We start from the raw sequence: 27,391 nt of genomic DNA on the forward strand, positions 1-27,391 counted from the left end.
ATTAAAAATGGGAACTTCTGTGAAGCTTGGAGAGAAAATCAAGTTTGCGTCAATCAGCTATGTAAAGAGCCATGCTAATCCAATCAGGCACAAAACAACACAGCAAGTGCTGTCTTACACATCCAACTGCAAAATTATTCAATCACTATCAGCTGCTTTCACTGCTAAATGGGCAACAACCCAATGTTATTTGGGGAGCAACCAAAGGAGGAAAGCACCAGAAAAAAATGGTCTATGCACAGACTGGAACAGAAATTAATTTTCTTGGCTGTTGTTATTTTGATGAGACACAACCTCTGCCTTTACTGACTCTTAGATCTTCTGGCCAGCCAGCATGGTATGGCTTTACGTTTAAAAACATACCCATGAGCATGCAATGGGCATTGAAATACTGTATTTGGCCTTGATGAATGCAGCATATTCGAATTGGAGAAGGGAGTTGGACTTGTAAAGCACTGACTGATCCAAAAGAGAAGGTGAAAGGAACCATGAAAGGAAGCTGGAATAAAGCTGGCTTGGCCCAGAAGCAGCCCCCAGCCCCAGCTCAGTGAGACCTGGCCTGCAGACAACTCCAAAACATGCTCATCGGAGCAATTGAAGGGAATGCACGGTTCATACAACAGGCAGGATGTAGGAGGCTCAGGACAGCACTTTGTCCTCTGTGCAATGGGAGAGAGCAGTTCTTTGCTCAGTGCCCTCCAGGCAGCTGCAGAGGCGCCTTCCCTCCGCCTCTGGTCTCCAGCAGGATTTTTGCAGTGACAAGCAGCACAGCCGTACACCACCGCTGCCCCTGACTTGCACAGCACCAATATTTTGCCCTGACTTGCTCTGGCGGCTGCTCTGCGTGCACCTCTCTGCGGAGCGATGAGCCATCAGGGCAGGGCAGTCTCCAGGAGGACCAAGCCTAGAGCTCCTGTTCTGCCAGACCAGGATGAGCAGAGACGCTCAGCCAAGTTCCTTCTAGGATTTTTAGGTACTTTTAGGAACTAGGGGATTTGGGTGTTTCCAGAACTGGGTAGGGTTTGGGTTATTAGCTTTCAGAACTGCCTCCAGGGTAGCAGTTACCGCACTAACAATAACAATAGAAGACTATTGGAAAGAATCCCATTGAGATTTTCATTACTGGAAATTTCTCCTGGTAGGCCTCTGCAATTTAAAAAATCTAGTAAAAAGAGGAGTGCGTTGTGAACTTTCCCCCCAGGGGAAAAGTGAGGCAGGCAGCTAGAGCCCACTCTGCTGCCCCGGGTACTTCGATGCTATCTCACCCGCTTCACCATGTGGGAATACTGGGCGTGGGCATTTGGAGTGGACCAAATGGTTCAGCAACCATGACCACCTCGACAGGTTTAAGCTAGGTTAAAATTTCTAGCCTAATTTTGTCCAAAAAGAGGTAAGAAGGGAAGAAGAATTAAAGAGAACAGGTGCAGGTAAGAGGTGGCAAAGGAATGGCTGTCGTACCTCCACAGTTAGAATTCACCCCCAAAAAGATCACAGCTATTTCAGTAACCACAAAATATAAAAGTTAGGCTGAAGCCTGCCTAGAAACCTGCCTAGTAACAGAGTGATAAATTAAGTACATCTACTTATGGTATCTGTATGCTGCAGCTTTACAGAAGAGTTTAGGTAAGGAAAGCTGTGTTTGGCCCCAGTGCAGGGCTCCCTGCTCACCAAACTCACCCCTGCAGAGGGTCCTTGCTGCAGCAGCATCGAGACACCACCCACCTGCCTTCTCACATCTGCAGCACGTGCAAAATTTAATCCTAACAGGTGGTCAGCCGATAGTCCTACCTAACATCCTGAACCTTCCTAGAATTTCAGTAATATGCTTTTCCCCCTTATATATATAGAATTACACTTTACTTATTTCTTCCACACAATATTTGCATTACAGTGGCTTGATTCATTTACTGAAGTCCATAATTAATATTTTCGGTAAAGTGCTTTCAAAATCCCTCCTTTGGTATATTCTGCTCCTATCGTTCCCAGATTATGCCTGGCTTCCCTGGTGTTTTTACTGTCTTAGCCCTACAGGTCTGGTGAGGAATGTCGTTGCCAAACATACAAAGAGAACTCCTCTGCATACCCTTGAGTTTAGGGTCTTTTTTCCTGTCATTTGTTGAAGAATAGAAATCAACTTTTCCTACAGTGATTTTTCCCCTAGAGAATGTCAATACTTGTCAAACATATGAAAGCATGATCCTGTGCAAGCTGCAGGGAAATGCAAAATCAATTTGCATCTGTCATATTCTAAGTGCTTTTGGGAAGTAGCAAAACAGGGAAGGCGAATGCCAAGGTCTCTAAAAATCACAAAATTACTCTCCATCTCTCACTGAGGTCTATTTTCAAGCTGCCAGCCAGTTTACCTTCTGTTTCCTCATTATCCATCCTCGTATTTTTTCATTTTTCTGACTGGCCTCTGAATACAACATTTTAAAGGGTTTCAACCACTACAAACCTGCTGATGGCTGAAACTCCTAAAGCAAGAATGGCATCTTCAGTAGCTCTTTACTCATCTTGCACTTGAGGAAATGAAAATATAGAAGTTGTATCTCACTGGCTGAGCCATCGCTGCTTGTTTTCCGTTTGGTACAGGCACTAAAAACTCCACGGCCACTGGGTGTCAGCATCTGTGCTTGGACACAGAGGAGGAACCAAGCAGGTGCTGCATCGCTTAAGCCAGAATTCAATATTTAGTGCATGAAAATAGAGAGGACAATGGCTGTCTCACTGATAGCTGCGTTTTATTCTTTTTTTTTGTACTGCTAAGCAGATCAGTGTCACTCCTTCACTCCATCATTCAGTACCAGGCTGACCGCTGAGTAAATTGACCCCTCGTGCCTCATGGCACTAACCGGAGCTTATCTCCCATGGCATTTGCCAGCAAAAACCAGCCCCTGCCCTCCCTCCCACACTCGTGCCACTGAGCACCCACACAGAAATACCTCAGGAGGCTCAACCAAGCGGAAACTTCGCCCCCCTGTATGTCCCTGCCCGACTGGCATCTGCCTCTGCATCCCCGAGACACCACGAGTCTCAGCACCCATCCCTGAGCTTCCACAGGTCTCAGCACTCATCCCCAAGCCACTGGGGTTTTAGGGAGTACCTAGATCTTAAAAGGATGTAAAGTGGCTCAGCCCTTCTGGCTTAAGCTTTCAGATGTCCTGGCTTAAGCTTTCAGATGTCAAGGCTTTGGGAGTGCAGTAATTAATGATATAATCAAAGATCTAAAGAGCTTCACGGGCACAGCAGGTTTGCAGCTCACTGTCTTGTGCAGTAGAGTACATACAAGAGCACTGTCAAGCTCTTCATGTCTATGTAGAAACTCAGTTTTCTCAGGAGCTTCTCTGGTTCTCATAGCTTCAAGGCAAACAACTACAGCTGATGCTTTTGCTTAACAAAACAATTTGAGGCAACATATTGTGGCTGAGCTGTCTGAACAGCTGAAACGGCTTTGCAAACTGTCTGTGTCAAGATTCTCTTCCTGGAGTACAGAGAGATAAAACAACCAGCTGAGAAATGACGGCCACCACAAGGTTCACACCAAAACGGAGTATTCCCCTCCCTGGCATCTTGGGCTGCTTTGCCTCCTGTACCAGATCCCCGTCCAGATGTACTACAGGACTGCTCTACTTCAGGAAATAAAACACCATCTCAGTAAGTGTTATGCCACTAGACATGTTTTAAAGAAAAGGCAACTAATTTAAAAATCCTAAACGTGGCCTTGACATTTCCTTATCTGATGTCTCTGCCCAGGAAACAACCTGAGTGTTTGAGCAGGTCTGCGTCCACAGAGAGCTGAGTGCAGGCACATCCTTAAACACTGGGGCTTGACAGACATAGTGACAGACCTGCTGTGGTCCACGATGATGTGTTGCTCATCTCCGACAGCAACGAGAGCCCACTCAGCAGCGCTGCCTTCTCTGAGATATGGAATTAGGGTACATCACCCGACCTTTGCTGGAAGGTGTAAAAGGTTACCCCAAGTTCCTGCAGCTGCAGTGGGAGGATTGGAACCATGGTCATCAGTGACCATCCATAAATTATGTGTTTTCTTTCCATGCCTGGGAAGCTGTGAAGGGAGGTGGTAAAGGCATGTCACACCTTTGGTGTGCTTGGGTGTCCCACCTCACCAAAGCTCCAGTGACTTGTAGGAGTCATTTTCATTTAGGGAAAAAAAACTTTTTTTACAAACCAGGGAACTCATTCCTTTCATAGCATGCAATTATCTACATATCTATGACTTAAAAGCAAACGAAAGGTGGCAGAATGTTCTTCACTGGAATTCATACAGTGTTGGAGAAAACATGCATACCAAACAGAAACACATCCTTGGGAAAAGCAGCTCTATATTTCAAGGCTATATTTCAATCCCATGGGATTGCTACAGAAAATTTACAGGGGAGAGGAAACAACAGATGCAGATTCCTATCCTGCCTCTAGGTACTCAAACATCGTTTGTACCCTCATGTGGTCTGACCACAGAGCCAGGGCTGCCCTGGGAGAGCCACTGTGCCACAGAGCAGGCTCTATCTGATGCATAAAGCCCAGCGAGGATAGTCCTTGCCTTTTACCTGATGATCCAGGTTTTGACTGTTGAACCAGAAATACGTCCCAACCTTTAGGGCTCTCAAATTGGTCTTGGTTGGTAGCTGCCCAGAAGTTTCTGCCCATTTATTTAGAAACTTCCCATTTATTTAGAAACGCTCACACTGAGAAAACAATAATCTTACTGCCTGCCGGGTTCAGATGAGTCCACTTTTAACAACAGTGAGCTTAAAAGGTCAACAACACAATTTATTTTACTGAAGCAAGAGCATGGAGTTCCTGGCTGCACAGTTGGAAATGGAGTGACAAAGAAAAGCATTAAAAAAAAAAAAAATCAGGCAGTGCAAACGCAAAGCAGGCTCTCAGCCCTTAAAGTTGCTCATCAGCATTTTCTCAACTACACCAGCAGCCCAACAGGACATTACCTCAATGCCTCGGCTCTCCAGAGCAGAGTGAGACCGGCTCCAAAAACACTAAGTGTCTATAAAAATTCTGCTGTGGGTAAATAAAACTTCCTTATGAGACTGCATGCAGTGAGGCTTGGGCTAGCCAAGCTGATTGATTCCGGATGCTTCCGAAAATGCAAATGAAATATTGCTTCATACAATTTGGGGCTGGCTCAGAGCTGGGAACCCACAGTCTTCACGATCCCTTGACTTCACGCTGTCCTACTTGCAGGAAGATGCACTGACTTGGCATGGCCTTGTCTGCCTTTCCTCCAAAACTGTAGCATTTTTCATAGCTTTGCTAGGACTTGGAAGGACTGTAGCACAAAAATAGCGTTCTTGTTTCAAGATGTTTGTTCTTCCTACACTTTGGGACGCGTTGCTGTGGAGGTCAGAGGTGCTGCTGTGCAGATGGCTGGCTTGGTGCCTGAGCTCTGCCAGCCGGGAAGGCTGAGCATATAAGGGCTGAGCCGGGGCATCCCGCTGTACCCCTGCAGCATAAATTCATGCATGAATGCAACAGCTCAGCCCTTAATAAGCTTTTCAGTTGCTGCTACTGCTCCCTCACCAGAAAGTGCAGTCCCAGGCTCCAGTTTTTGGAAACCTGCTTCTAATTCCTAGTTTGTTTCTCGCCTTTTTTGTATGCCAGTGTTTTTCTCTAGCCTAAAAAAACTCCTTGCCATCCTTAGTCAGAACAAACACTCCCTGATGTCCTGATGGAGAAATTTTTCCACCCACCTTTGGCTGCCAGGAGGAACAAGCCAAGCTTTCTGCTCTCTTGTCATTAAAAGGTCTCTCTACACCCTTGTCTGGACTTGTGCTGCTCCTTCGTGCCTATTACCTGAGCTGCTGCTCAGGCCCAACGCAGAGCTCTATTTTTCAAAGGGGAACTGACAACAAACTACAGCACAACAGGCAATCACATTCATTTACCCTCAAGGAGTCAAGATCTGGCTAAGGAAAAACACTGTTTATTCACCACGGTTTGCTGCATTACCTGCTTTATTGCACAGAGTCAGCAACGCGTCCCACCACTTTGCTAAATGCCAGCATAGGACAGCAGAGGATGCAGGCAGCTTTCTCTTCAGCAACACCTAAAAAAGGTGGAAGATAGACAAAATACTCAATTGAGGGTTAGCCCACCCGTGTGCCAACTTTGGGGCTGCGCTGCAAAAAGAATGGGAGTTCTTAGCAGAAGGGAATAAACATTGTCATGGCTTCACAGATGAATTGCTCTGACCTGTGGATCCTCTATGAAGACATTTTGGGATGTGAACTGTTGGTGCCTGTAGGGGAGGAACCTGCAACACAGCTGTGATCTCTACTGGGTATTTGCACATACCTATTGCTTTGAGCATTACCATGATCTTTGGGAAGTGTGAGCTCTGCAAGAGAGAAGTCTTTCTCCCAAAAAAAAGTCACAGAAGAGTTGTCTGAGCCTTCAGTCATGGAAAAACACCCTGATTAAAATCTTCAGTGGTTTTCATGAGCATCCATCACTGGCACCCACTTGCTCTTCTGCAGGACGAGATATTTAACATCAGCAGCACACATAGATGTAAAACTACTCTAAATTTAACAAATGCAACCACGCAGTGGTCTAACAGGCACTGGCCTACATGTTGTTTTTTAGTGTATCAGCAATTTAAATGCCACAATTAGATCCTATTAGAAACACACATTGGATAATTAGGCTATATTTTGATTGAACATTAATCTATCCAATTTGTTGAATTAATTACAATTCAAGCACAGGAAAATTCAGAATGCTGGATTTAACATGCCTCTGTGTGATGCTGCATGATTCATTTTCCAAGTCATTGAAGTGCTGGTAGCCCACTGAAGCGACAAACCAGCAGCCGTTATCCCAGAAAACTGCTGGAGAAATTGTATTTATATGCTGAGATCCTTCATTTTTGGGGGAGGCAGAACATAAGGCAACATTCATGAGAGATATAACAAGGATTCCTTCACAATAATTTTCCACAATAATTTTTCATCCATTGGCTGCCTGTGTAATTCTCTTACTTTCACCACCCTAGAGCAGTCAGTGGTGACAGCTAGATATTTATCCCCTTCCCAAACCTTTGAAGTTGTGGACCAGGAGGCAAGGCTTTTGCAACCTTTTCTGCAGTTGCACTGCTTAGCACAGAGTGGAGTAAATCCTGCCGGGCAGTGTACCAGGATATGCTGTGCCTGGTGGTAAAAACAAGCAGAGGGTTTGTGCAGGAGGGCTGCCTGGAGCAGCGCGCACCTCAGAGTGCCTCACACTGCCAGACTCCCTCCCCATGTACCAACACACCCTCCTGGCTGTCAGCAGAACTTGTGATTCAGGACAGTTTAAAGAAAAAAATTTCAGTGAGTAGCTCACGCACTTGACTGTTAACAGTCTTCTGGTGTGCTTCTTAATCAGGAAGCATGCCTTGCTGCATTGATTGTCTGTCTCGTCTATATCTAAAATCACTCACCTGATGACTCTCCATCTCCCTGTACAGCCCAGGGCGGATGACACATCACACAGATATTTTGTTGACTTCTCACAGCTTCAGAGCACAAGTTTCAGAGTGGGTAAGGGCAAACAAGCGGAAGACCTGAGACTTAAAGAAAAGCAAGGGAGAGGCAGAGCAATCAATAACTTCATAGTTCAAAAAGAAAAAACAAAAGCACTTCTTGGTACACGCACCCCACCACTACATTATCACTAGAACAGCCCGCAGTTCACAGCTGTATTTGATCTCCCCATCACAAGCTTCCTCCCCAGCTGTTCAGCTACTCCCTTTTTTTCAACGGAAGACTGAAGCACGATGATATCTCCTGTGGCTCTCTTGGGGGCTCTGGGATGTGTGTTCATGTGTGCGTACATCCACCCATCTCTGTTCTGCTACACCTGCTTAAGGCTGGGTGGTCTTTATATACTTCTTCCCAGGAATAAACTTCTGGTGTCTTTTCCAACACAGTCTGATATGGAGACAAAGCCAAGTGCAGTTCTTGGCTTGGCATGTGGCTGTTCTAATGATACTATTACCCAGGGTGGAAAACCATTCAAGAGACATCTGTATACTTATCACATGATGCATGCTGCTTTTGGAATGCCAGATTAGTATAATTTGTCTGCAAGAATATCAGACACCTTTCATTAGCTCAAAGCTGTTTGTGGTTTTCTTTTTATTGTTTCAAATTTGCTTTTCCTTTGGAATCTGTGTCTCCATACCCAGGGCCCTCATGGCTTCAGCACATCAGATGACTGTAGTTAGCCTGTTGGCTTGGAAGGGAAGAGCACTGGCCACATTCCAGGTCAGTGATGAATCTCTGTGGAGGGCTGTCTGGAAGAAATGGTGGTTGCAATGAGTGCCTCTACAGAGAAAAAGGCACTAACTATACCTATCATACTGATTACTCACACATCACCTAACATTAGCTTCGTTCAGATAAAATTGTTGTTCAGATAAAAACTATTGCTGAGTCACAAGTCATTAAAACAAGGAGAACCATGCGGAGGTGGGATGCCTTGAGGCTCCTCATCATTGGCTCTGAACCGTATTGCTTCCTAAATGCCACAGTCTCTGGGTAGCTGCTATTATCTTCAGCGAGCACAGGACTGAAGGAGCAGGCTCTTGTTCTTAAAGGAAAGCATTTGAGGCCCTCAGAGGTCCCCAAAGCCATTGTGTCTGAGTCCACGGCTGCTATACCCCAGATTTGGCTCTGTAGGACAACAGATGTAGGCGAGACAACTCAGGTCTGGAAGCCAAGTTGCTCAGCCACAAGGCTTTGCCCCTGAGGAGACGTGGCCAGCATCGCTTCTGGCCTCCGGTGGGGAAGGCTGCAAGACCCTACAGCTCAGAAAGGTTCAGGGGCTGACCCCACTACCAGGCTCCCCAGTGCGAGTCAAATGAGGTGGTCTGTTTGCTGGGTTGAAGTCTCCATGTGCAAGCTTAGTTTCGCAGTCAGCCTGCCTGCACGGCTCCCATCTGGTTTAGGAAACAAAGCAATCATCACATTTCAGCCTACAGAACCATTTCCAAGGAACTATTTTCACTTGTTCAGTCCAAACTCAAAACAAACCACCACCACACACACTATTAATGAGACAAAACCATACCTGAGCTGAGGTCTGAGGACTCACAAAACTTCCAGTGGGTATTCCCAGCAGGCAGCTCCAGGACAGGGCTTCTTGAGGCACCACCATTGTTAATGACTACAGCTCAGGAGGAGCAAAGCTGCTGTGGGAGCAACCTGACTTTGGTTAAGCTGCAGAGAACTACATCCATTCTTCAAATTGAGACCATTTTAAAAATGCCATTTTTAACAGCTATTCCTGCAGGAAGCAAGGAGAAGAAGGGGAATAGTTTATCTTATTTAACAAGTTTTGGGGTTGGAAGTGCTGAGATATCTGCTGACACTCATTTTTGTGATTAAGCAACTGTGGGCTACACTTCAAGTGTGGGAGGAAAAATAAAAGTCATCCTCAACCTCATCCTCATATTTTGTTGTTGTTTTGCATTTTGGTCACTCAGGGAAGATTTTAATTGGGGACAGATGAAAGAAAGAGAGGGAACGTTAATTTATTTATTTTCTGGTGGACCATGAAAAAAAAAATTAAGAATGATTAAACCAACAAACTTTCTTTAATAAATTAATAGCAGCATCACAAAACCCTGATGTGAATGACCCAAAGGAAGCTGGGTGACAGTATTTAACCACTAACAAAAATGTTATCACCCACTTGCCAGGAGAAAACACAGGCACTGTAAGGCAGACCCCTTGTCTGTTAATCTAAACGAGTGACGTACATCAGAACAGGTCCAGCTGAGTAGCAACGGTTGATGTATTTACAGTTCTGGTGCTAAATTTTTAAAAAACATTTATAAAAAATCTGTAGATTCTCTGTTCAATTCCCATTATGTACATCCAAATATAGTAGGTTCCATTGTTAACCATACAACAGAACTGGCAAGGGTAAGAGGTAAACGCTCCTATGAGAAGACAATGCCTGTGTGTGGACTTATATCAAATCTGAGAATGCGATGGAAAATGAGTTATTCAGACGCGCTAGAAGCCATTGTAATTCAACTTATTGCTAAATGCTTATAAAGTCTGTGGTTGGCTTTTAAATATATATATATATGTATATATGTGCACACTCGCACATACATATATGCACACATATATACATGTTCGGAAAAGATGTGCTAAGAATTTATCCAAGAAAAAAAAAAGACTTATAAAGTAACGCAATCTTTTTGATTTTTCTGTACTGTTTGAGATAATAAAATCTCACTCAGGGCAAAGGGCAGTCAGTGAAGGCACAAGCCTGTGTCTCCAGCCAGTTCTTTTCCTACTGATTACCAGACCTTTTTGGAGAGGCAAGTGGATTCCTGAGCATTCAAGCCTGTAGTAGTATCAGCACGCTGGCACACGGTGCATCTCTGCTGTCTTCTGGAAGCAGTAAGCTCACTCCGTACTGGGATACTTCTCCTGTCTGCATGGGAGTATTATGGATTTTTCACAGGAGGGGATGAAGGAGAGAAGGACTATGAACACTTTAAGCTGGAAGCAATCCAGCAGCAGATGCAACTCATGTGTTGTGTTTCAGTAGTGGACTTAAGAGAGATTGTTGCCGTAAACAGCAATGCAACAGAATGGTGCCGTGCTAAAAAACTAGCAGAATTTTCCATTTCTTCTACAAGTTAATTTTAGTGGGATGAACACAACAAGCTTAGAATAAAAGCAGTTCATGTTAGTAAAATGCAATTTATCCATGCCTAGCGTAAGCTTTTCTGTTCTGTGGATTTTCATAGCCAGAGGCTGTCAGTGATGCTAAATGCATCTGTGTTAGATGGGCACTGCAGAATTAGTTAATGAAGATGTAAAAACCTTATGAGTGATATATGGCATTAGGCAATACTCTACACAAGCAAAATTGAATGAGAGGCATCACCCTAGAGGTTCAGTGCCAGAAAGACATGATGCCTTGGAGGGTTTTGCTACATGAGAACACGGGAAAATTAATTCAAATTATACATGGTGCGAATTAAAAGCAGATTACAGAAACTGCATTTAAGCCCAGTGTGGGTGCTTTCATTAAGATGTAAGTGGTGTCAATATGATATACTATAATTTACTTTGGGAGTGAAATGGAATAAAAACAATTTAAAAGTTCATACAGATTAATCTTCTATCTAGGCTTAATGCTTCCTTCCTGTCTCTGGCCATTCTTTGCTTTTGAACCACTTCACCAGCAAATAATACCAGTCACACTCTTTCCAACTCTGCCCACCCCTTCCTGAGACAGGAGAAATGAGCAGGGACCCTCGTGTATGCCTCTGTCCTAGATTCCCCCAGGGAGGTTTATCCTGCACCTCACAGTCTGACCCCAACCAGCACCACATGCACGGCAGTTTCTGTTCTACACCCAAAGCAGTGTTTTATCACCAGCAACACAAGTCCCAGGATGCTGAAAACTGAAAGCAGGTGCTAAACAGGCTCAGAAATAAATAGATGTGAGAACTGAGAAGACAAGAGCTCTTATAAAGCCAAAGCGCTCTTTTCTGGGTCAGCCAAAGACCCTAATCACCCAAGCAACCTGTGAAGGCAGTGCCATCCACACTGAGAACATCTTGTTCCATCCCAGAGCAGATGACTGTCTGTAAGATCAGTTTGGACTTTTTATAAATCTGAGGCACTCCATTTATAAAATGATTGAAGCAGATAATTGGTATTCACTGTTTCTTGTGCTTCTTCTCCAAGTGTGCAAGTGATCCCAGCTAGGATCACAAAAACACACAAAACCTGCATATTCCACCTTTCCCTGGCGAGCCAGAGCCTCCCAGGGAATGGAAAGAAAACAGCAGGATTGGAGAGGGAATAAAAATTTAACAGAGATCCCTTGAAGTACAAGAATGCCCCAGTATGACAGCAAGCCACTACCCACACCAGGACATGTCTGGCCAGGTGTCTGCATAGTCGCTATGCTTTCGTGATGTCTCTCTGCCAGGTTTCCGTACAGTCTTTACACGGCACAAATAGGGGTGAGGATTTAAAGTATATATTTACTGTCAACTTGAAAAAGAAAGTTATACTGACCAAGTCTAATAGCATGTATTTGATATATAACTATTAACGTGCCATTCTGGACTCCAGCAAATGTCACCTGAGATAAATATTCAGCATTTTTGTTCATGCACTGGAAGAAGAATTCAAACATTTTGTCCATGACATATGCAAAGTAATTAATAGTTCTGATCTAGTATTAACAGTAAATATAGGACCTTAAACTTCACTGCAGTATATTAATTATATGATTTTAAGTACTGGACTGGAAAGACAACTCTTTTTTTTCTTTAAAAAAAAAAAGCTTTGTTCAGAATGCAATATTTACATTGTCCTTTGACCAACACTTACATTTTTATACAATATATTTTGGCTACAGATACACCGTAGCGAAAGGCTGTGTGAGCCACCTCTACACACAGCTCACTCTTTCACTGACAACATTACAGCTGTTTATGGAGAGCTCTGAAGTCCCTGGTTGCATTTCAAGGCCCTCGTCATCTAGTTCCATGCTATTGAATTCATTACCATTTCGATAACTAGTTAAAGTCAGATCTTTCCCATATAAAGCTGTTGAAGCAACATTCAGACACTGATTCTGCCGCAGCGCTGACTTTTTACTGTTCTTATATTGGCAACGGATGTAATTGGAAAAAGCCCTGCGGTATGTTTTGTTGAAGAGTGTGTATACGAGGGGATTAATTCCAGAGCAAACATACCCCACCCAAACAAACACATCAAGGAGTTCACTCAAGAGGTCTTCATCGCAGGCTTCCTTGCACAGGACAGACATAACATTAGTAATAAAAAATGGGCACCACATGATGAGGAACAAAAAGAAGACAATGCCCAGGACCTTGGAGGCTCTTCGCTCGTTGTTGATAGACTGCATAGTCCCTTTCCGAAAAAGCACTGCCTCCTTATTTACAGGAGAGTTCAAATGAGATGCTCCTTCGTGATTGTGAAGCATTGAAATGTTCTCTGTGTTGTTTTCCTTCTTGAGGCAGTTTACGCTGCTCCTCCTCTGCTTGGGCACCTCTCCACACATGAACACCGTTGCCTGTCTCTGCAGGACTTGGACCGTCAGGCAATATGTGATCACCATGATGATGAGAGGGATGAAGAACGCCATGAAGGATCCAATGAGGACGAAGTTCTCATCATTGAGGACACAGGTCCCATTCACGAACACCCTGGAGTCATCCTGCAAACCAATGACTGGAATGGGCATAGATATCCCTAGAAGAACGAGACCAAAAAAGAGACTTTACCTGGACGGAGAGGGCTCCAAAGAGGCAGCTGAGATGATGCAAGTCCTGCATGCATTCAGCCTGCTGCCTAAAGCTGTTTGAAAGAGAAGTTACTACTCCCAGATGGAAGGGGAAACCTAATGTAACAACACTCCTGGGAAGGCAGCTCCAGGGATGAACACCCTCCACTGGGAACAACTGCAGCTTTCCTGTGCTCCACGGCTGACACAGTAAATACAACATAACTCCTTTATTACATTCCTTTTCACAGATTAACTGGAATTTGTGCATATGGAAAAGGCAGTTGCTACCCTGCTCTGTTCCAGCTGGCCACTCCATGCCCACTGGTTTGGGGCATGAGGTGTTGCAATCACTGACACAGGGTAGACAGTAGCAAATTTTAAAGAGGAAAATTATCAAAATGCAAAAGAATCACAGCTATGAAGATTTAGAAACAAGTTTCTTAAAGACATTAAAATTATCCTGACAGAAAATTGGCCACTTTTGCCATGGCATCACAGACACATGTAAGAAAAGCTCCTGGCTTTCTGGGTCCTTATTGGCTGTCTTGGTGCAAGCAGACAGCGCTCTCTACGAGTTCTGCTTGCCCAGGCATTTCACTCACAAGCAGTATGAAACTGAGAAGCACTGCAGGGACAATCGCTTGAATTCTTAGAGAAGCCAATTACATAGTCAAATGAAAAGGCTGCAGCACACATCTGCTTGATTCCTATCCCTCTATCTTGAATACGGGGCTAAAAACTGGAACAGGCAATATGAGAGTAGAAAAGGTAATCAGCGTGACATGACGGTCTGAAATCAGAACTGCAGCTACAAACCCTGTAGCTGAAAGGAAGGAAACTGTAAATGATTCAATTATAATAATAACTACAGCACAGTCTCCAGCTACTCCCATGCACTAAACGGACTAATAAGCCTCAGGAATCACTGCACTTGCCAAGGCAGTTTCTCTTGTGGCACAGCACTTTTTATAGTCGTGGCGTTAATGGCAGACAAGCGAGCCTAAGAACATTTTGGATCTAGTTTTCTCTTCAGTGTAATCTAGAACAGCTTATTTGCCCAGAACTTCAGGAGATCAGGCCTTTCTGAAGCAAAAGCGGGAGTCCTACACAAAGGGTTTCTGCAGACATCTGTGTGTCCATGCTGTGTCTGTGTTTGGCACATGGGCAGAGAAGACAGCATGTCAAGCCTGGAGCATGATTGTCCAGGACTGCACATAGTAGCATGCACCCACTGCAAGCTGCTCATTTGTCCTCATGGAGTGAAGGAATGGAAGAATGAATAGCTTTAATTCAGATGCATTTACTTAACGTCCTCCAACACTGTTTTCCTCTAAGGAATATATATCTGCATAACTTCTCTATTCTACTTTGTGTAAGTTATCAGCAATTTAATGTGAGGGCAGAAAGGAGAGGGAATACAAGACTCATGCTAGAGTACTATATCTCACTTCAGTATTTTTCATGTGTACTGAGATCCAAATTTTGTCCATTGATCTGCGGGGCTCAATCCCACACCAGGACAGACCCAAAACCTTCCAAAGAAATCTGTCTAGATTTAGCCAAAACCAACAAAATCAACAACATATTTTGGAATACCACAACCTGTGTGTACACGAGAACATCAAAATGACAGAGTGGGTCAGATCCAATTAGAATATCATGGGTTCATCTGGCCCTGTCTTTGGCAGGTATCAGAAATTTAGGTCCCATGGTACAAACTGGGGCAGCTGTCAGAGTGATAGCTTAGAAAATTCCACAGCAAGAAATTGCATCTACACCTCATTTTTAAAATAAACTTCGAGAGATCTTATCTACTGTGAACTCTAAATCTCACCTATAACTCTACAATACTCAGCAGCATTCAGTTCCGCACCCTATTTCTTTGTCATATGAACAAAGTATTTATTGCTTATTCTAAATTTGCTGCCTGATAATTTGCTTTGACTCCCCCCAATTCCTCTGCTGTGAGAAACAGTGAATAATCATTCTCTGGTCACCTTTTCCACCCTCTCAGTGATTTTATAGGCCTTTATCATCTCTATTGTCTGATATGTCTTTTGGAACTGAAGTATGCTATTCTATCTACTTCCTTCTCAAGCCAAACTCTTTTTATGCCTTTGATTATCCTCCTCCATTTCAAATTCCCCTCTGTCTTTTTAAAGAAAGGAAAAAAACTTGCACATCCCAGCAGTTAGAGAGCAGGAGAATGTGGGTTTTTTCCCCTTTCCTACCATCTGGCCACCTGGCTGGCTGTGAGCACTCGCTCAGCAGGCATATCTGTGGGGCTGGCCATGCCCTTTCTTAGCTCCTTCACCTGAGAAATAACCAATGCTGAGGCCACTGTTGTGTATGGATTGCTTTTTTGGGGGTTGCCGTGAACAGCACAGGTCCTAGAACTAATCCTGTTGGACTCTGAATTTCTAAACAGAAAGAGTAACACGCTAAAGAGATTAACCTGGGCATTTTTCCCATTCCAGCTAAGTGTTTTTCAGGATACTGCAGAACATATAAAAGTATCACTTCCCAGTTATCTATAAAGGAATTTGTTCAGAAAAGTAATCATTATAAATGCCTTCCATGATTATAGCATATGATTCCTCAGCATAAGTGATAGTTCCAGGATTCAGTTTTGTTTCTTTTTACATGACAATATTGACCAGATGACCCTTAGTAAGGCAGTTGCCTCTTTTCTGATATATTAACCCTTGTTCTCTTGCCTGTGCCAAATCCATGTGACTGCAACAACCTTTATTACATCAAGTCATTGACTCTTTATCATTAAGGCCATTTCCTTCTAATGCCTTGGCTCTATCAAACTATAAATATTTGGGAAGTGGTGAGAGGTGGCCAGATAAAGTCAACGGCATTACACTGAGATTGTATTTGCATGGATAATTGTATGCTTTAGAGCCCTCTATAACACATATTACTTGAAATAAAAACTCCAAAGTCTATAAATGTTCATTCACGAAGTAGTCATCATTGAATTTAGCCTTATTGCTTTAGTCAAGGGAAATGGGATGTTTCAGGATATTTTCATGATCACACACATAAAATACATCTGTGAAGAATAACCTAGTTTTGAGATATTATGAATATATACATGAAGAGCACTGATGGGGGTCTGAAACATGGTGCAAGCATGAGATACCTCAGCACTGATGACAGGGAATGAGGAGGTATCTACTGTAACGGAAAAGTGTCCCCCACCTCTCATAACACGGTGGGATTTCAAACTGAGAAAGCACAGAAAAGAGACAACACCAGGTCTTTGTTTGCTCTTTCCTCCAGTCCAGGAAAATTCTATTATTAACAGCAGTAGGAAGAAAGATGCCCTTGGAGGAGCTGCCAGGTAGCCTACAGCACTGCTGAATAGGCATCATTAACCCTCACCTCCTCATCTCAAATGCTTTCTTCTACCTCGCACTTCCCTCTTGTAACTCATTCTTTAATGAGATTATCACTGATCCACCCCACAATCCAGCCCTAAAGGGAACCAAGTCTGTTACTCAACTTGGGCAGCAGGGACTAAATCTACACCACCCCAGCAGTGAGAAGTGAAGCGTGGAAGGTCTCCGACACCCCCGAGGGGCTTCCTGAAGGGGGATTACTGTATAATTGCTACTACCGCAACCCCAAATGTGCAAATACCAGTTTGCAGACACAGCTCTTACTCTGGCCCTGATTTCGATGGGGCTACCCCGATCAATACACGCTGTGCTTACCACTAGGCATTCCCATGGCACCTAAATATTGGGAAACAAGAATGCCTGCCTTACTTGGGTTCAGCTGTTGGAACAAGCACAAAGAAATCATTCAGCTCCACTTGACTCAAGTAACCCACAACACTAACACTGTGGCTGTAACTCTTCACAGTTTAAGAACTAAGGTCATTTGGTCAGAGAAAACCAAACTCACTAAACCAGCACAAGGATGGTGGATGGTGAGTGTCAAATCAGGCAAGAGGCTCTGAAGCCTACTGCTGCCCAGTCTTACTGCTATTCAGCTCTCTCAGTCCCATGAGAGAGCATTTCATGAGCTTTTTGCCTTGTGCCTGAGCTGACACACTCTTCATCAACAAACATCAGCTTGATTAAGTGTGCTGAGGTCTCCAGTCTCACAGGCGTTCTCCAGCTGTGTCAAATAACCTTTTCTAACAAAGACGGCAGCAAATTCCCAAAGAGAGGCTGCGGTTGTTCCAAAAACTTGAGGGTAAAGCTTTGCAAGCTTAGTACATACCACGCTTTGCTCTTCAGAGTAAACTCGCTCCTCTTGCTCGATATTTGAGCAGTGCCTATAGCAACTGCTGTTGCCCCAGTAAGAACCAGCCGCCAGCAGCCAGCACGCCATGAACCAGGTCTCTGCTAAACTCAACACTGGGAGCTTTGTGCACCCTTCTGCCAGGCAGCAGCTTGAGTAGGATATCCCTTTTCAACATAGCAGTTCACAAGGAAGAAGATAAATGTGTGTTTTCCTTTTCTTCCCTCTTTTATCTTCTTTATCCTCTCTGGCAGAGCAGTGGGAAGCAAAACAGAGAGAGACCCTCCGGATTACAAATTCAATTACAGTTCTTGTCCTGACTTCTCCTTGTCAGCTTTAAAGGTGTTCTTAAGACAGCAGGACAGTTCACCAACTAGGGCTGAGATGATGCTCTGGACACAGTAACAGATGCTCTTCACAGATTCTCAATTAATAAAACAAAGCCCAAATGACTACAAATATGGATTTGTAAAACATTTACTAGCTTTCTGCAGAGAAAAAGCCAGCTAAAAGTCCAAATTAACATTCACAGAATTTAGACTTAAATGAAAGACAATAATGTTTTGTGTTTAATATCTTGTTTCCTTCTGTGAAAGCCCATGAGACTGATACAGATTACTAGAAAGGTGGAGTGTTTGATCGTTATTTCCACTAAGAAAGGAAGTAATTTCCATTCTTTCTCTAAAAGAAGATATTTTCTTTCCTCCAGTGACAACAACCTCACTAAGAAAAAAGTGACCAGCACATGGCTTTACTCTGTCTTTCCATTTGTAGGGTTCTCAGGGTTGAATACAAGAGGGGTCACATTTTATTATGGGTACATGGGCTCATGAATGCTGGGGGTCTGTTGATGTCAGCACTGGATTCAAAGACCACTGTGGTTCGTGGCAAGGGCTCCGCTGATGCAGATGTGCTTTAGACCTCACTATCATCCTCTTGGCATCTACACACAATTTTTAAGAAAAAGTGTAGAGAAAGAGCTGTGTGTGTCAAACAAGCCTAAGGCTGCCACAAAAGCAGTCTACGCTGCTGCTATTCACGCTAAACACTGCGTGTTTAAATCTGTATTTTTAACCTCATATATATTATTATACAAAATAAACGTTGCTTACAACTTTAAGAGACATTCACCTGAATGTTAGCAGCTGCTGTAACTATGCATTAGCAATAAAGCCTGTTAGAGATAATAGGAACTGACTCTCCTAACCCTCTCAGAAAAGAGAAAACTAAAACAAATCTGTTTGGTTTCTTAACAGAAGTGTCTCACAAAGTGCCTGCACATTTCTCTAATAATAACTAACAGACAGCCTGAAGTAAACCCCAACAGATAGTAGCCTCCTGACTTGCACTGTGAAAGAAAAGCAAGGAAGCAAAGCTCTTCAAATTGAAGAAGGTAGGCTTCTGAAGCATTCAAACCCACAAAAATTCTACATATTCCCCAAGTCAGCAGACTAATTGCAGTGCATTTCCTGTGCTAATACAGCAATGATGTACCTTCAGGGCTGGATTAGGTCTAGTTTTATCTAACTGCTCTAAATAAAACAACAGTGCCAGCCTTGTATTGGTTTAAAGCGAAAGATAAAGGGGGCTTGAACTTTGAAGGATCTCCCTGTCCACAGCAAGCACAACTGCAAAGAGGAATGTAATTACTGACTGTGCCTGAACAAGCTGCTGATCTTTACTTAAACCTTGTGAGAGTGCTGAACAACCCAAGCCCAGATGGAAAACCAGCCAACACCATTAGAAGACAGAAAAAATAAGTTGTCTGTGTCCCCCCCGCCTTTCTGTTTTGCTTAAATTACTTCTCTTGGTTTGCTTAGCCATACATTTTCAATGGGGAATTTCAACAAAGTGGGGATGGGGCTCCTGCTCGCAGCATACCTGCTACCAGGGCTGGGCTTCCCCAAGAAATCAAACGGAGGTGCCTAAACTGATGCTCAGCAGCACTAATCTCAAAAAGGAGACAGCGGCATCTCCCTTGCCCCTGCAAACAGATGTGGTGGGATGGTCAATCCCTTTTCTGTACAAAACACTTCAGACTTGCACCATCTGCTGCTGTCCCAGGCAAAACATTTCACTGATATATGATGACAAAATCAAACCAATCCAGGCAACCGTGCCTGAAATCCCAAGGTAGTTCCCTTGCTATGAACTCACCTTGTTATAAACTGCTATGATTTTCCACACCCTGATGACTTTTGCCGATATGCTAGGGAGATCAATGACTCTGTTGGGAATCATAGTACAAATATTCAGGCAAAGGAATGTCTTTAGAGAAAGTAACCTTGTAGTCAATCCAAATGAATGAAAAACAAAGGCAGACAAAGCCTTAGTGTCATACTTTAGGCCACAAAGCAAGGGTTTCTCTCTCACTCACAAGAAGATGATAGGCCTGAAAAAGTTTTATGAGCACAAATGTGCTCTACTAAATGTCCACCAGAAGCGAGGAGTAGCTTGGCTTGCAATGCTGACACAGCCTCTGAAGTCACTTGACACTAACAAAAACCATCAGTATCACCACCACTGTAGTGCCTCTGCCTACAGAAATCATCAATTAAGACCCTCACGCTCATGAGAGAAACATTTCCCTCAAACATACACCATCAGATATTTAATGTCAAACATAAAAAGGCAAAAATACATTAATACAATTTTCTCCCAACTATGGAAAGAAACTAATGCTACCCCCTCTTTTTCTTCTCATTTTTCTCAGCAATAGAATTACTGTTCTTCTATCAAAGTAGTGTTCATAGTTAGGAATTTGTACACTTTTCCAGGAGGTGAAGGGTATCTGTCTAACCTTTGCTTTGCCCATGATAGTTTTAAGACCGCTTCCTTGTCTGCAAGCAATGAGCCACAAACAGAACCAGACTGCTTGTTGGGAAAAGTTTGAGCAAAATCCTGGTAGCACATTTTGACCTTACATTTCTTCTCTTATCCATCAGCGGTGTTTTTGCCATTTTTTTCCATTAAACATTTCCAAAGGTTTGTTTGGTAACCAGGGCATGAAGCCTGTGAAGAAGTTCATGGATGCGTGCTCCTACTGTAAAGCAGAGTCTCTCAGAAGCAACTGCTGCCCAGCACAGAACAGAGGGTGATCAGGAGCAAACACGGCATGGTGGGAACAAATTAATTCCTTGCTGAGGATGTCACTGATCCCAGAGACACACCTATGGGCAGAAATACAAACCAAAACGCCTAAACATGCTCTAAAATCATGACCCAAGGGAAGCTACAGGAATTACCCCAGTTCTCCTTCACCTCCAAGCACAACCTTCCCTTAACCTGTAAGGAGACCACAATGCCTTTTATTATCAGTGGTGCCACTTAAAGTACATTCCTCAAACTGAGTATCATTTCCCACTGGGATTATCCTCAGTGAGATTGGGGAAGGCTTGATTTATGCCTGGAGGTAAGGGCATCATTAGGACAGCTAGCACGCACGGGGCTCCTCAACCCGTGTGAGAGAAGAACACTTAGGGAAGTGTTATAAGCAATAAACTGTTAAACATAGTCTTAATCTGAGCATTTACTGATCCTTGCAGCACATATCTTTCATACTTCTATAAACAGATCTCCTCAATGAAGTAGTACAGAAGTTAAACAAGGATGTAAAATTCTTTTTTGAAGTTGAACGGCTTATTATATATACAAAACCTGGACACCTACCTGAAATAAAAATTATATAATCATTAGTGAGTCAGAGAAAGAAAGAATTAAGTCCAATTTTAACACAACACGTATGATGTTATCACCATTTTTCAACAGCACATTTCCTTGTTTTGTTACTTATTCTGTTTTCAAACAAACAACAAAAGACATGGTGTCTACTTATGGCACTGATACAAAGAGCAGAATTTAAAGGATGGCCTTATCTCAGTCACTTATCAAGTAAATTGAATTTACACTGTTATTAAGGATGTAAAATTGAGCTGGGAAATGGGTAGCATGTGTAATTTTGTCTCTCTCCAGTAAATGAACAAACCTTGAACTTTATGGGAAGCAGAGGGAAACCCCATTTTGTGCTACCGGGCACAGAGCTGGGCCATGAGGAGCTTCAGAATTAAAAAGTTGTACTTATTTTCACATCAGAAGCAAAGTGTGTACACCCTTCAAATTAAGTTCTTTCATTCACATTTCCAAAGTATATTTCTTTTACATTAATATTACCCAGTTAGCACTTTCTCCTGTATTATATGCCTTGCATTTAGAGTCACCACTCCTACCAAGAGCTGTATAGGGATCTCCTCTCATGGCCAGAGTGGCCTAAGGCCTCTTTTCTCTGAACAGAATACATGAAGTCCAGCGAGATGATTAAGCCCACGTGTTACTAGTGAAAACCTTTGCACTTGCAACAGAGCAAATTCTGAAGTCTCAAAACAAGATCAAGATTCTGCTAGCAAGCTCACATATATAATTTATTTTCATTCTCAATTGTGTAGATATTTCTGTTGCCTACGTTTCTATTTCCAGCCTCAGCACAGAGCTATCTATCACAAAACTCATTTGTACAAGCCCAGCACTTCAGAGTACCCACTTTTCCTCTAACTGAACACAAAAAATCCTGCTCGGGTTACATTTGCTAAACCATAGGACAACTGGCTGTGATGTACTTTAATCTGGAACAAAGAGGGCTTTGGAAAAGACCCATTCATAAAGCAATTGTCAACAGACAGGAGGACTCTGTTATGTTCCCCTGCTTAAAAACTTAATCATAGGTTTAGGCTTGTGCAACCTGCCAAATCCATAGCTCAATGAGCAAAAATCCTCTATTATATATTTTACTGTCAGCATTAACATTTCAGGAAAATGGAGTGTAAAAGCTACCAAATTAAGATAAATTACATGCTTTTTACTTCCTATTTTAAATTCTGATTCAGGAACTGAATTCAGGATTCTTTACGCGAATGCATTTGAAAGTTTCTTTAGTGCAGCTGAAGCAGGATTTAGGAAATACAAACTGACCGGACTGCACTTAATGCTGCTTTGAATTTGGTATTTAATCACATACAGAAATGCACAAATTCTTTTGTGATACTGCCACGGTTCAGCCGCACTCTTGGCCAGGTTAGCAGCTAAACGCAGGCAGTTGCGATCCCAATACCATCCCCTCAGGGAAAGGGGAAAGGAAAATAAAAGAGAGAATTGTGGGTTGGAAACTAAAATAGCTTTAATGAAACAATAATAATAATAAGGAAAAGAATATTAATAACAAAATAATGGAATATATACAAGTATATGAAATCACACATCCCCATGACCACACACCCCTGACGACCATACATCACCACTGATGCTGCAGAGCAGCCATGGGCAAAAGCTCTTGGACTGGACTCAGTGACAGGAGAGAGATGGATTCAGGAACTGGATTAAGGAACCCATGGATGCAGGATCAGAGGTGAAAGGATGGATGAGGTTCTCATCAGATGCTGGCCATCAAAGAAGAGGGCCTGACCCTCGTGATCCCTCAGTTTTATACCAAGTATGGAGTGTGTGGAATGGAATACTCTCTTGGTCAGTTTTTGGTCACCTGTCCTGCCCGCTCCTTCTTGCACATGTGATCCTTTTTTACCCCTTTGACTTACAACTTTTCACCAACTCAAAAAGTAACCTCAGTATCTATAGAAATAGGTATAAATAACGGTCTTTCTGCATACCAATGCCCTGTTACTTTGGTGATAATCATAAATTCTAATTATTATCACTTCTAGAGACAGACACTGTCTGAAAAACATGTAGTTAACTTTCAGAAAATGAAGTTATTAGACAAGGGTAAGCTGAAAAGTTAGAAAATCAATTTTGCTTTAGCTCAAACCAGAACAGATACTTAATACTGAGGGGAGGGTGAATTTACTTAACCTTTTTCATCCTCTTGAAAATTGCATGAGATTTGCAGCAGGCCTTTCCAAATGACAAGTGGGTAAGAGCCAGAAGACAGCAACAATACACTTTGTCTGAGTTCTATTTTTTCCCCTGTTCAGTTTATTCCCGTGTCTGTCACATTTCTAAATTCACGTATGAAGTAAAAATAGTTATACTAAAATAAGTAATATAAATACCAAGAGTACTTTTCTTTTTCCATTTAATGCAACCTTCTGGAGAAAGTCCGAGTAAATAAGTAAGCCCCACTGCATGCACTGGGCAGGGTGGAAATCATCAGCATTTCAGTGCCCTGAATAGACTTTCTAGGGAGTACTGGCCCTGCCTGTATCTTCAAAAAAAAAGGGATGTAAGCAGAGACTCTCCTGGGACAGCTGTATCTGAATCAAAGAGAAAGAACAAAACACAAACAAATCCCAGACATACTCTCGGCTATGGTCCCAGTAAAGGAGGCACACAGGTACAGCTGTAATGCATCTCTCATCCCAGCCTGGGAAGGGAAGCCCTGCCCGGGGCAATCCACCAAACCCTTGTGCCCTGCAGACATCCCGCTCACTGGCTGCTCACAGCTTCTTCCTAAAGACATCTGAACGCTGGGGAATAAATGCAGCACTCATTGCCTCATTGAAGGCTGACAAGCCAAGTGAGTGAAAAAGTGCCATTCTATCTCCTTTCCAGGCTATTTCTTTTAGTGTCCATTAGTTCATCTTGTTTCACAACCTATTATAAATGCAGACTTGTTAAATATTACTGAAGAAAGATGGGCAGGGTTTGAAGTGGTAGTGCTCTACAGCAACACAAAGTCACCTTGCCTATCCTGGCTCAGGTACTTTTGTCCTTGGGGGATGGTAGAGTCCATAATGTTCCTATTTTTCATCATCCTGACCACATTTGCTACCCAATAACTCCAGAACAGGTAGGTCTACAGCTGTCTTTACATCTATTTGGTCAGGCCAAAAAAAATATCTTAAATTAATTGATTAAACCGAATCCAAATTCACTGTGCACTGTATTACCTAGAGGAACCATAGCAGGCCTGTGGCACATGAAAATTTGTTTCTAACAGATACGCTTATATCCATGAGGAGAAAAAGTATAATTCCCCTATTTTTTTTTTTTTGCTTTTTCCTGTAGCATTTTACTTGACAAGCTTCATCAAAAGCGGCCCCTGCAGCACCCAGGAATGTGGTATCATATTCTACTTTTAAAGCATGTAGAACCCAAGAGAAGTTCAAGCACCTGAAGCATACAGTACAGCACTGAAAGTGACAATGACTTTGTAAAATAAAAGTTAAATGTTAAATCTTTGTAAGACTGCACTGTATTCAAGCAAAAAATGCAATACAGCAGAGAAAAGCGTTCATACAATTCTTTTGACCCTGCCCCTCTTTTATAAAGCACATTGAAATAATTTCCCCAAAATGTTTTTCTTCACAGAATTCTTGATATTGCAGTTATCTTGCTATCATTTTTTTTCCTTTTCTTCCTTACTTTACTGCTGCTCTAATTTATTGCTCTTTGCCAAAATGATACAAAAGTGTCTTCCTTTATGTCTACTCCTTATTTACTATGAATTCAAACTTGCCAGCTCAGTACTAGCAGCAATTCAGCTGTGGCAGAGTATAATATAAGCTATAAAACCTGTGCAAGGGCAGTAAATACTCACTGTTAGCCTGCCTTCAATTCTGTGCTGCTTCACTTAAACCGCTACCAGAATTTGAGACAGTTTAACTGCAGCAACTGCAGCGTAGGCATGTCATTTCTACTGGTTGGGTTTTCCTCCCAGAGTTTTTGCTAATGCTATTTTCTGATTTGTTTACACAGCAGTTTTATAGTACTGTTCATCTGTGTTACCGTTGTTATCAACATATTGATACGTACACAGCAGCAATACTTCAGCATTGGAAGTGGTGATATTCAGAAAAATGACTGCTAATTTTGGTCATTGACCAAACGCAAAGACTTCTGTTTCCCAGTAATCATTTATTACGTTCAGGCATGCAGGCCAGGTAAATTAATTTGAGTATCCTCTTAAAAATCCTAAATGAAAATTGGAGTAACACTACTATTCATTAAGACACAGTTAATATCGTGAGCCGCATTGCTTACCTATGGATATGGTCCAAACTGCAGCAATTTTCATAATAGCCTTGGTGCGGGAATTGAAGCGGCTGTGCTCAATGGGATTGCGTATTGCTACATACCGATCAAGAGAGATGGCACAGAGATGCATTATAGATGCAGTTGAAAAGAGCACATCTAGGGAAATCCATATAGGGCACAACTGTTTAGGCAAAGGCCAAGCATAATCTGAAACATAGAGAGAAAAGCAATGAAAGGAAAAAAGAAAAGGAAATAATTTGGGAAGCTAGGCCATCATTTCTGAGAAACTGTTCGGATCTTTTAACTCTGTGAAACCAGTTAAGGGACACGTGCATGAGGAGCAGACAAAGAAACCTCTTGTAGGGCCTCCTCTTCAATCAGCCACTGGCTCCAGACACTCCATAAACCCACAGCCAGTTCCCACACATCTGTTTTCCACAACCAGTAGCTAAAGGCAAAGAAGCGTTAATTTGGCAGTGCCTCCAAGTGGCCATGTTAGCTTTCTCCCTCTCTCTTAACCTCTTCCCCTTACCTTTACAAAATCAAATATTACATTGCTTTATAATTGCCTCATCTCATTCGTTCCATGGATTGCACAGCTCTATGTGACATACCTTCACTCAGATCCATTCTAAAGCTCTCTTGATATGTACGTCTCAGTTTCTGTCTGTTGAGGAGAAAGGTAGCAGACAATTTTTCTGCAAACAACTAGCTAAATGACACTACTACACCTTAAATATTCTCTCCAGGCAGCGTACATTAATAACAGAGGAATACCTGCCTCCTAAGAGAGCAGCTAGGATTGAGTAGCGGAAATCTGAAAACAGTTTTGAAGGTAGACAGAACTGAGTATTATTCTTTACAGAAATAAGCATACCAGCAAACTGAACAGACTAGATAGCCACATCTGACAGCAGCTGGCATGCAGTTAATTTGGGTGCCTGCATTCGTTAATCATTTTATTCAGTACAGCTTGAGAATGAAAGTGACCCAGAAAGTCCCTCAGGGGTAGGTAGTTAAATTAAAGCTCAGAGAAAATTGATTTGTGAATGATACTCCTACGTTAATGCCCAGAATGAATTGTGTGAGATCAATAATATGTCCTGCAAAGCATTGGGCTTCTAACACACTCATCAAAACAACTCAACAGTATCTGTAGCAGCTGAAAACATGAGATACTTCATAATGGCTGAATAAGATAGTCTTGTGTCTTCATTCAGAACATGGATATCTAAAGCAATCTTGAGGTTTACCCCAAGGATCAGAAACATTCTGCAGAATCAATGGTGTATTAAGAATGACGCGGCTCCATCCTACTGATCTCAAATGGAAAGGGATAAACATTAGTCTCAGAAAGCATATTTTGAAACAAATTACCCAGCCAAGAGAGACACAGGATACCTTATGTGTAGAAAACCAAGAGGAACCGAATCGAAACAAATTATTACAAATTGTCCCAGTGAAGCCCAGGAACCTTTCACAAAGAGCAAGGCAGAATGAGCTCATTTTACCAGTGGGAAGACAGAAAAAGTGCTAAGTAACTCATGAAACCCACACAAGACCACCTCAGCGCTGGAGGGATAAACCATTAATTTCAGCAAGTTTGCACCACTCCTACTAGATGGACTGTAAGTAAACCGAAATCCAAAGCAGCAAGCGTTTAAGAAGTCCCTATCAAAGGGAGCTAAGTAAAGCACTTTATGGCTGGACCATCTTTACTTTAAAAGGAACCTCTGCTGTACAAAATAATTGAACTTGATTAAATTATGACTCAGATTCCTTAGGAAGTTACAATCAAACTCTGTACCTCCTGCGTTCATTCAGACTTCGCAGC

General features: G+C 42.6%; 1 protein-coding gene across 8 annotated transcripts in view; it reads right to left on the reverse strand.

Moving 5' to 3' along the window:
- Window positions 1-9,362: 9,362 nt before the first annotated feature.
- The window catches only part of HTR2C (5-hydroxytryptamine receptor 2C), a 266,373-nt gene continuing 248,344 nt past the window's right edge, over window positions 9,363-27,391 (reverse strand). For 7 of the 8 annotated variants that reach the window (XM_054076039.1, XM_054076040.1, XM_009565889.2 and 4 more), the window contains 2 exons: window positions 25,564-25,764; window positions 9,368-13,280 (listed from right to left, as the gene is read on the reverse strand). In XM_054076039.1, the coding sequence (XP_053932014.1) occupies window positions 12,454-13,280; window positions 25,564-25,764 (1,028 nt within the window). In that variant the 3' untranslated portion in view covers window positions 9,368-12,453. Of the gene's footprint in view, window positions 13,281-25,563; window positions 25,765-27,391 lie in introns of all 8 variants that reach the window. The other variant, XM_054076041.1, reaches the window with a different exon arrangement.

This window comes from Cuculus canorus, chromosome 10, assembly GCF_017976375.1.
Source record: "Cuculus canorus isolate bCucCan1 chromosome 10, bCucCan1.pri, whole genome shotgun sequence".
Classification (NCBI taxonomy): Eukaryota; Metazoa; Chordata; class Aves; order Cuculiformes; family Cuculidae; genus Cuculus; species Cuculus canorus.